Source organism: Melanaphis sacchari, unplaced genomic scaffold (assembly GCF_002803265.2).
Source record: "Melanaphis sacchari strain LSU unplaced genomic scaffold, SCAv2.0 Contig54_pilon_pilon, whole genome shotgun sequence".
Lineage (NCBI taxonomy): Eukaryota > Metazoa > Arthropoda > Insecta > Hemiptera > Aphididae > Melanaphis > Melanaphis sacchari.
This window is the reverse complement of record NW_020271380.1, coordinates 682,004-693,116: the sequence shown is the minus strand read 5'-3', so window position 1 is coordinate 693,116 and position 11,113 is coordinate 682,004. Positions and strand designations below refer to the sequence as shown.

The 11,113-nt window shown below is 28.9% G+C and overlaps 1 protein-coding gene across 1 annotated transcript; it reads right to left on the bottom strand.

The window, feature by feature from the left end:
- LOC112599784 (titin-like) lies at positions 1–6,600 on the bottom strand. The gene is made up of 3 exons (XM_025346846.1): positions 5,616–6,600; positions 4,808–4,818; positions 1–1,535 (listed from the first exon to the last, which is right to left on the bottom strand). The coding sequence occupies exons 1-3, from the start codon at positions 6,560–6,562 to the stop codon at positions 199–201; spliced, it is 2,295 nt and encodes a 764-aa protein (XP_025202631.1). The 5' UTR covers positions 6,563–6,600; the 3' UTR covers positions 1–198.
- Between the last annotated feature and the right edge of the window lie 4,513 nt (positions 6,601–11,113).

Genomic DNA, 11,113 nt, shown 5'->3' with positions numbered 1-11,113 from the left:
TAGTATAAAATAAGTCTTTATTTGATTTAATTATAGATATTTACATTACATTCGTTATCAACCGATGTAAATACATGATGGTTGAATACATTTGATTTTGGTAACTGCGACACAAAATCTAACCTAACCACAATATTGCCTATAATTCGGTTATAAGTTGTGACTAGTAAAACAAAAAAAAATAAGATAAAAATGCTATCAATAATCAATGTTCTCTGTTCCACCTTGCTGCTGCGCTTGTTCCGAGTGTTTATCAGGTTGTTGTGTTTGTTCATCACTATCATCCTGTTTTTGTCGCTGTTCTTCGTGTTCATACTGTTGTTGTCGTTGTACGTACTGTAATAACTGTGGTTGTAACTGTTCTTTATGTTCGTATTGTTGTGGTTGTGACTGTATTTCAGGTTCATATTGTTGTGATTCTGTCTGTACTTCTGGTTGAGATTGTTCTTCAGGTTCGTATTGTTGTGGTTGTGATTGTACTTCTAGCTTAAATTGTTGTGGTTGAGATTGTTCTTCAGGTTCGTATTGTTGTGGTTGTGATTGTATTTCTGGTTGAAATTGTTGCAGTTGAGATGGTTCTTCGGGTTCATATTTTTGTTGTTGCTGTTGATCTTCAGATTCGTATTGTTGTTGCTGCTGTTCTATTTTTTCTTTACGTTGAGTCTGAGTTTTTTCGCTGCTGTTTACTTCGTAAGGTACCGGGACATGGACTTTTACTGGAACTCTGACCAGATACGGTACTGGTTTCTCGACCGGATAAGGCACAGGTTTATCGACTGGGTACGGCACGTGCTTCTCGACGGTTACTTGGTAGGGGCGGTCTACTGGTACTTTAACCGGATAAGGTACGGGCTTTTCGACTGTGTAAGGCACGTGTTTGTCGACGGGCACTTTCACGGTGTACGGTTTATCGACGAACACCTTGACGGGATAAGGGACGTGCTTGACGACTTCGTAAGGAACGCGCTTTTCGACATAAACCGTGTACGGTTTGGGCACGTGTACAGTATACGGTTTATCGACGGGTACCTTGACTTCATATGGGACTTGCTTGTAGACTGTGTATGGTTGTGGCACGTTGACTTTGACTTCGTACGGGACGGGCTTGTCGATGTGCACGGGATAAGGCTTGGGTACGTGCACGGGATATGGACGGTCGACGGGTACTTCGACCTTTACCGGGTACGGTACGTGTTTCTCTACCTCGACGGGATATGGTTGGGCGACCTCTTGGATGATCGTTTTAGCGATGATTACTCTCTGCTCGTTTCCTTTCTGGAAGTGTGGACCATTTACTACATTACTGTAACTAGTTGCGGCGTAACCGTAACCGGTGTCGAATACGCCTCTTTTGCCATGTCCTTTTCCGTCGTCAGTTACCATAATCACCGAGGCTGTTGTAGCCGTCGTGCTCACCGTAGCAGATTCCTGAGTCTTGTTGGTCTGCAGTTCTGATCCGCCAGCGGCAAATGTGCACAGCGCTATAACATACGCCATTTTCAACAATATTACTGTCATCTTTACAAAGACTTTTACTCAGTCTTCATAAATATGTTGGGTTAGAATGGGTTCAACGTGAACAAAACAATCAACTGATGTCCGTCTGTCCGCGTGCTTGGCTTTTTGTAGTGTGTAATGTGTGATATAACAATATACCGCCATCCAACTAGAAATATTCAGTTGTAGAGATGACCCCTCCTCAGAATTTTCCTGCACTAATCTACTTTCTAATCTCGACGAATTGTCACATAATATGTTTATAATAATAATGTCATAACACATTTTAGGATAAATTATATTTTTAAACCTACGAACTTTATTAGTGCGTGATATGAAAAACGTTCGTCTAATTATCACACCTTAATAATAGCGTATGTAACATTTGTTGTTGTTACTAAATATTATATACGAGTACAGTGTAGTATCTCGCATCGTCAATTGCCTACATCTGTACCTAGTAGGATTCTATATTATCAAACTATTTGTTATGAAAGTCTAGATTAATATTTCATATAGTTATTTATATTGTTAGATTTTAAAATAAATTATGCTCGAACGATATTTATGTTTATTCATAAATAATAATATTATAAAATATCATTTTGGTATAGTTAAGAATAACATTTTAAGATTTGTAGAATTATTATAAAAGATATGTCTTGATGAAAATTTTTTAAATGTTAATCATTATAATTATTTGAGTAAAAAAATATAAAATATGCATATACATGATGTTTTGGTACCTATTTAAAATTGTTGATGAACTATAATAAAATGATTCTACTGTAATAATAATTCTCAACTTCTACAATACATTGTAGTTGTAAAGAGTTAGAGTAGTTAGAGTTATTTTCATATTCATGATAATTTTTCAGACTATTTTACACGTGGATTTCTTCAATTATTTGTATTTGTTTAATACTATAGTATACATACATTTAAAAATAATTTTATAATACACATTAATTAAAGTGAGGTTAATAATCTAATGGTATTAATTAATATAATATGAATACTAATATAGATTAATCAAACGTGACAATGACAATAGAATGTTCAATTTTTATTTCAACCGTGAAATATGAAACCATTTTAATTAAAACAGCTAACAGCGTAATTAAATTTATAATTTTTGTATTTTAATTTTTTCGTCGTTTTTTAAGCACGTAATCATTTTACGTTTTATAAAATATGTAAATAGTGATTTACTCATAACGATGAATAATTTTTATATTATATTGTTTTTGAAAAAAAAATTCCTTAAAATAAACCAGGTTGTTAAAAAATAAATATTTGATATAATATTATTGAAATTTTATTAAAATTGAATTATAGATTGAGAAGTTTATTAATATGTATTAATTTAATATAAGCTATCATTATTTTTTAAGTTTGTTGTTGATAATTGTTATTTCTAATAACTGTATTCATTTTATTAATTATATGCAGTGTAAATATATTTTATATATTATTTGGATACAATTAATCAACTGAAAATGTTATCACTACGATTTTTAGTAAAAATATACGAGTATATTTCAAAATAAATAATTCTGTCTTTTAGATTTAAACCGTGTTGCTTTATGCGAACGAAAACTATTTCAAAGGTAAAATAAAATGGTATAATAATTATGTATGAATTATATTATAATTGTATATTGAATTAATTTTACGTCAGAAATTAATATATTATAAACATAAGTGGAAATCGGGAAGTTGGCTTAGTCTCGACCAAAAGTTTTAATGAGAGCCTAGAGGGATTAATATCTTTAAAGTATACGGTTATTGTATTTTATTCTTCACAATACATAGTATTTATAGTTATTGTCTTATAAATAAAAACGCCTGAAAATTTTGTTAAGTCATCAAAAACTTTCTAAAATAAATTTATTTCTAAAAATCATAGTAATTTATCAGTTGTTTCTAACTTGCCACTGTATTGATTTAAATAATTAAATACCTATAATTTATACTTGAAAATTCAAATAAAATAATATATATACATACTGATTTTAAATTACAATTGGAATTATAATAATAATAAAAAAAAAAAAGTAGGAAAATATTAGTTTATTCTGAATATTAAAATATCATCAACAATTGTAATCCTTGTTAATCATTTCAATTGTGAATATAAACCCAGTGAGAACTGAGAAGAGATGAATATAATGTGTACAACTAATTATTAGTAATTATTTTATTTTTTTTAATATTTAGTATGCTTTGTATTTATTATTAAAGTATATTTTAAATTGATCATTTACAGTTTTAAAAATAATAATATAGTATTTGATATGTTTATTAAATTTCTTTAAAATAAACGCGTAAATACCATAATGTTTCAGTAGCAAAGTAGGTACTGTTGTATAAATATTTTAAATTCATATTAAAAAGTTATTGTATAATGCTAATGTATAAAAAAATTAAACTCTCAGACAAAACTAATTTTATTACAACGTGATACAACTATTTTAACATTTTTATGTATTTATAGCAAACCAAGTTTTAATTTTTTTTGTTATTTTTGTCTACGAATAAAGATATTAATGATACAATTTGATTATTACTTTGAAACTTTCAGCTTTATATACACAATAATAAATAATAAAAGTATTCTTTTTTGTTTATGCTATTTTATATCGTAGCAGACATATTATTTTGTACACAGGACGGTTTCATATTCTCTGACAGAGCACGCATTACAGATACCCCATATATTGTCCACGTGTTATATATGACTTGTATAATATATACCCTTTCAATGATGGACATTTCTTTATACGGCTAATATAACCTTTTTTCAATTAGTGGACAGCGGACAAATTCCTCTTTCTCGTAGCGTTCAATCATAGTACTACTTAATGAAAAATGATACAGAAGGGTTTTATCCGATGATTGTAATAATTTTGATTCTGACGTATTTTAACCTATATTATGTATAAAAAATATAATAACTATGTATGCTATGTATGGAAATATTATTTTTAAATTGTATGTATAATATAAGTTGGTTAATAATGAATGAGTTTAAAGAAAAATCAATTCACTTACGATATAGCATAAGAAGTCCAAAACAAACACAAACATACGTTATATGAATATTTAATGTATTCCCATGTCGATAGAATTTAACAGATCCGATATAAGATATATAATATTTTAAGCCGAAAACTGCTTATTCATAAATACCTGTACATTTTATTTTTCATTACATGGGTACAACGTATTTTATTTTTAATACCCAAAGTTGTATGTATTATCTCTTTGTTTTTAATTTGAACTTAATCTATATAAGCTGATAATTTACAACATAGGTCTCTATATGTATAAATTTATAATGTATATGCTATACTGAATACTTACTTAGTTTATGAATCCAGTCAAAGTAAAAAATAAAACCGTAATGGAGTTAAAGTTAAAAAACGTGGTTGAAAAAAAATATAACCATCGATATAAGTGCATGATGTTTTTAAAATATTTTCATTCAATCTATTCGAGTTATTAATGTTTTTTAAATTTAAGCGTGTATTTTCAAAAAATAAAAATATAAAATGTACTTTATATGTAAATGAGCCTTTCATATTGTATGCTCACTGCTCAAGTATTTAATTTATTATAATATTTTATACAAATAAAACGTTCTCTTTTCGTGCTATATGCGCAACAAATACGAGTCGTAAGCTCAAATCGTTTGCTTAACTCTTTGAAGAACATATTAAATTATTATCTGTTTTCAAATTCTAATGTATTAGTATTAATGATGTAATTGTTTCAATTTGATCTGTATAGCTTAAGATAACTAACACTATAGGAATCGAATTGTTATTGGAAAACGGATCTATATAGATAATATATAGCGAAAAAACTTCGATTTCGACTTGTATAGAAACGTATGGTTAACACATTTTGCATTAAAAAAACATAAAAATTGTATATATTTACAAATAATATTACATATTAACGACAAGCTCTGTGTATAATAAAAAAAAACAAATGACTAGGTAGCCTCAGTTAGGTTCTCACCTAATGGTAGCTAACTCAATCTGAGTCCACCTTGGTTTTCACCTTAGTAGAGATCGTGTTCAGGTTTGTTGCTGAGGAGTTAGTGAATTGGCCTCCATGAATCATACGTAAAAGGCTTTTCAGTCTGAGTACCAGCCGAGTATGGTACCGGGACTTCAACTCTCTGCGGAACTTTAATCTGATATGGAACTGGCTTGTGTACGATATACGGAACGGGTTTGTTCACGGTATACGGTACGCGCTTTTCAATAATTATCTGATATGGCTTGTCGACGGGCACGCCGACTGGGTAGGGAATCGGTTTTGCCACCATATACGGTACGTGCTTCTCGTATGGTACGAGTACGGTGTACGGTCTATCGACGAACATTCTGATGGGGTAAAGAACGTGCTTGATGACTTCGTATGGGACCATCTTCTGAATGTGAACTTCGTACGGAACGGGTACGTGGACGGTGTATGGTTTGTCAACGGGTACCTTGACTTCATACGGGACTTGCTTGTAGACGGTGTACGGTTGTGGTATGTTGACTTTAACTTCGTATGGGACCGGTTTTTCTACTTGCACCTGATATGGTTTGGGTACATGCACTGGGTAAGGACGGTCGATGGGAACTTCGACCTTAACCGGGTATGGTATGCGTTTCTCTACCTCGATCGGATATGGTTGGACCACCTTCTTTTCGACCGTCTGGTATTGGATTTTTGCGGGTCCATCCAATATATTCTCACCCTGTAACACTTGGACTTTACTACTTTCTAGACTGTGTATATTTTGGTCGTGTATCATTTGGTTTAACTGCACTGCTTGTCCATATGTGTCTTTATTGTGTTCCAGCGTTCCTTGATCTAGCGATACACCTATCCTGTACATGTTTTGGTCGTATCCTCCTTGGTTAGGTGCTTCTTGTTCGAGTGGTACATCTTGGCTATTATCGGCATCGTACGTACTTCTTTTTCTAGCGTTACTTTTATCGCTTATGTTTTGGCCAGCGACGAAGATGCACAGTCCACAAACTAAAAATATTACTCTGTTCATGTTTATTCGATTTAAAAAACTGATTAACTGATGAGCGTTCATCCGTTTCATCAGCTTTTGTAGTAACGCGTGAGTGAGAACCTCCTAAAAAGAAATTATTTCATACAAATTGTCCCACCATAGGTATGTTAAAAATACTTTCTACAGTAGTACTGGTTTGATATTTTTTATAATCCAGTGATAAACTAAATATTTATTTTAATATTCTATCCTTATTATTATAAAATACTCGTTTTTATAATGTCATTGCAGAAAAAATAAACACATAAAACAGAAATATGTATTACGTACGAGTGCATTGAATGAAAGTAATTGGGATAACGGAAGTACTTAATTTAATTATCAATACATTTCTATGTGACACGTGTATAATTTTTACTATTTATTGTGATCGTTAATATAATTATTTTTATTATATTTTTATTTAACGTGGTTTAAATTAATTAACAAGAGTGTTATACGTATATAATTTTCCCTAGCTATGTCTTTATTTTTTTTTTTATCTACTAATGTGAAATTTGAGACTTTTTTAGTCTTGTCCCTTAACTATAGTATATTAATAAATAATATAAAAATGTTTCTTTTAAAAATTTTATCAAATGTCAGTTTTTTAATTTTTTCCTTCACTTATTCAATTTGTTACACTGAAGGTCTATTTTAATTTATATTTTGTTGTCTGATAAAAGGTTATTTTATAAATTATAACAGCGTTGAAACTAAAAATTTTATCACTCGATTAAATGTAGGTAAACATAAGGATAAAAATCATACCATAAATTTTAAGTAATATTGTAATAATAATAATAATAATAATAATGTAACTAGCTTATGATGAATATAGTAATATTATGCGCAAAAACTTCAATTACCTATATATATTTTATATAAGTTATTCAAGTTTGATGGCTTAACGAACGGAACTTGTTAATAATCCATATAATGTTAATATGTTTATTATCGTTTATGTATTCAATTTAATTATACTTAAATATAATGCTGGATCTATAATTCTTACGCCTATGAAAATAAATAGAAAAGCATCTATTCTCTATGTGTAAATGTATACTATAAATTGACCATTTTTCTCTTAAATCTATTGGTGACTCGTGAGTATTTTTTTTTTATTTTTACGTAAATACGGCTTACTATTTTCACTAATATGAATTTTTTAAAAGAATAATACATTTTAATTTGGTACCATTTGACGAAAAAGCGTCTAGCACCTTAGATCCTTCTGAGTATAATAAGATGGCGATACGCACACAACACGAATATATTCTACAAAATTTTACAAACACTGTTTTAAAATATTTTTTAATCTCTATACGACCGTCCATATTTTATGAATAGTTTATGCTGTAGTCTTTAATGCTTATTAACACCTATATTATATGATATTAGATTAGCACGACGGCTTTAAAACCATTCTTGACCCAAAAGGGTCAAGCACATCTAAATAAGCCATTTTTTGTGGTGGTACTTACTCGTACGATTAAGAGGTTACAAAATGGTTATACAAAATGTATGTGTAAAAATATAAAATATACACTTGTATACACTTTTAAATTTCTTTTATTATATTATACCTAAATCGCTTTGAACATATTTCAATCTTAAGATGTGATTTATTATTTGTTCATTTTTTCTCATCCCGTGTGATATAACATGTTACATGTAATCGATTAAAAAACGATAATATTATGATATATTTACGTAAAATACTCTTCCGCCACGCATAATATATTAATTAGAACGATGCGCGACGCCGGTACGTGATTGCATATGCATGTGCATTGTGCATGGTCCGCGACGACAATACCATCGGGTTAAGAACCTGCGTGGCGTTAGCGTCCGGTATTTAGTTGTCGCTACAATATTATGTTATATTGTAACACGCAAAAGTTCATATTTTAATTTTTGTGTTATTCCTTGTTCTAATTTAAAGTTTTATACCGTTTCAAAAACATAATATGAAAGTTATCTGAAATGATTAATGAATAATGGAAAAAAAGATGTCCATAATATATTATAGAATAGGTATTAATATACTAGTCCTTGTCGATAGGAACTTGAGTCTTTGATTTCAAAATATAATTTAACAAGTTTATAACCGTTTATTTCAATTATGGTGAATAATAATGAGATAAATAATTTTATTATTCGAAGTTGAGTTTAAAATGAAATTGTATGCTATCCCATCCCTTTCACGCAAGATTCCAACAATCACTATCTAAATTTTTACGGTGGACTGGGAGCACTGAAAATGTCACTTTCAGATAAAATTTTTAAGCTAACGTAACTTATAATAAATCGGTTCGCATACGGCAGATGGGCATTGTGGTAGGAATACGTGGTACTAGTGCAAATGCTCAGTTTTCGTTTTTGTATCGATCGGATGGGATGAGAATCCATTTATACTAGTTTATCTGATGAAAACACTTGATCAAGAAGAAACATACATTATTACCAAAAGCGTACACAGGAAAATGTATAATATGTTTATAGGAGTTTGGAACGCACGATTTAACGATATCGAAATTAATATTATAATAATTTTATCTGATACAGTCGTAAGCAAAACTTCATTACTACCTATGGAATGGATACTTTTATTAAAATAGAAAGAACGCATATACTGTACGAGCGTGAAAATACGATTAGAAATGCATATGGGCTAACGGATGATATATATGGGAAATAAACTCGTTTACTCGTGTGTAATAAATTAATAATATTATATGTGGTGTCATAATTTAACATTAATTATATCATTTCATATTATTTGTTTGCAATATGAAAAATTGGACGTAAAAATATTATGTTAACATGAATCCGAAATGAATAGGAAGTACAAACATTTATAACCGATTGTTTTGATGTTAGTTATGACTTATGATGAGTGGTTGTCGATGGTTTTATGTGAAGTTATAGTTGTGAGACATAATAATATGTATCATCCGCGTATCCATGGTTTTAGCCAATATCCATGTCGTATGGTCGGGTATTGGTAAATAAAAGAGTAAATTCGTTTCTGCTGTGAAATGAAATATATTTATTATTTTATTATGTTAACATTATATTTTTGGATTTTATTTGCATACAAGAACGTGTTCGTGTGTGCATTAAGTTTACGTAATTTGTTTTTGTTCCACGAATATCATAAATGCAATTGTCGTAAAAAAAGACAATCTTTCTATAATCTGATCAAACTAAGCGCCACATAACTTGATATGCGAAACCGGTTGTTGTAGTTAAATTTAGAATCATTTGACATATTAATATTTGCTGCGAGTGTGAACATAAAATTTAAATACATAATAATAACTATTCTTGTTTTGTACTGCGATTAGTAAAAAAACACTTAGTAAAACGAAATAAATAAATATATACCGTTAGTATAGAAAAGTTATTCGTATTAATTACATACTATAACTAAACTATAATTATTCCGCTGTACCTACTCTTATTATAAACTATATAGTAATAAATATAGTAAATAATAATATGATAATATGTATTACTGCAGATTACTATAAATATATATGGAACTATATAATTACGACCATATAGAATACTTATGCGATTTGTATATAAATAAACTCTGTAATTATTGCATGGTAATAATATTATAAGAATATTGAGAAAAATAATTTGTCTTAATCATATTGCATAAAATAAATTGGGAGTTAAAATCATAAATTATTTTTCATTATTATTATTTTTTTTTTTCATGTATACAAAATTATAAGCTTTAGTACCTTGAACTTAAATAGTATAATATAATATCATTAACTATATCGGATATGAATTACTTGTGTTTATAATTTAGTACTTAATAGTTTTATACATTTATATAATATAGATTTAATTCTGACATTAATCATGGTTTATTTTGTAAAAATAATGAGAAAAAAAATGTTCAATCTATCCTATATTAGTTTTTTTTCTTTTTGATGATGTCTATTAATTGGCGCATTGATATTTTTTAGAAACAAATAAATACTTCGCGTATATGTCTATCGAATAATCTTCATTATTTATTAACTACACTGCGTGCGCTCATTGTTAAGTATCCTCCTTAATGCCTATATGGTATCTTAATATTAACCGTTGTACAGTTTATTTGACCGTTTAATAATTAGATTGTTTGAAAGTATAACATTTAATAATTTTTATACTTTTTTTTCTTTCTAAAAGAATAAAATTCTATAATTATATTAAAATGTTTTAATATTATTATATTTTATTTTACATTCGAATAATCACCAGTTCAAATTACAAAAGTTTTGAACTTTCAATATTTTTGTTTGCTGCTGGTGAGTTTTTAGATTAAAATATAATACCAATTATGTATATTTTTCTTTTTTATGATACATTTGTTTTTTAACTGGTTATGATTATTACGCCGTCATTAATTAAATTGAATATAACTAGGTTACAGTTATACGATAACACAATTACTAGAGCTTTTCATATTTTTCGTAATTTTATAAAAATAATAATTGTATTATGTAATTTACCGCAAAACGTAAACGTAATGATTTCAACTGT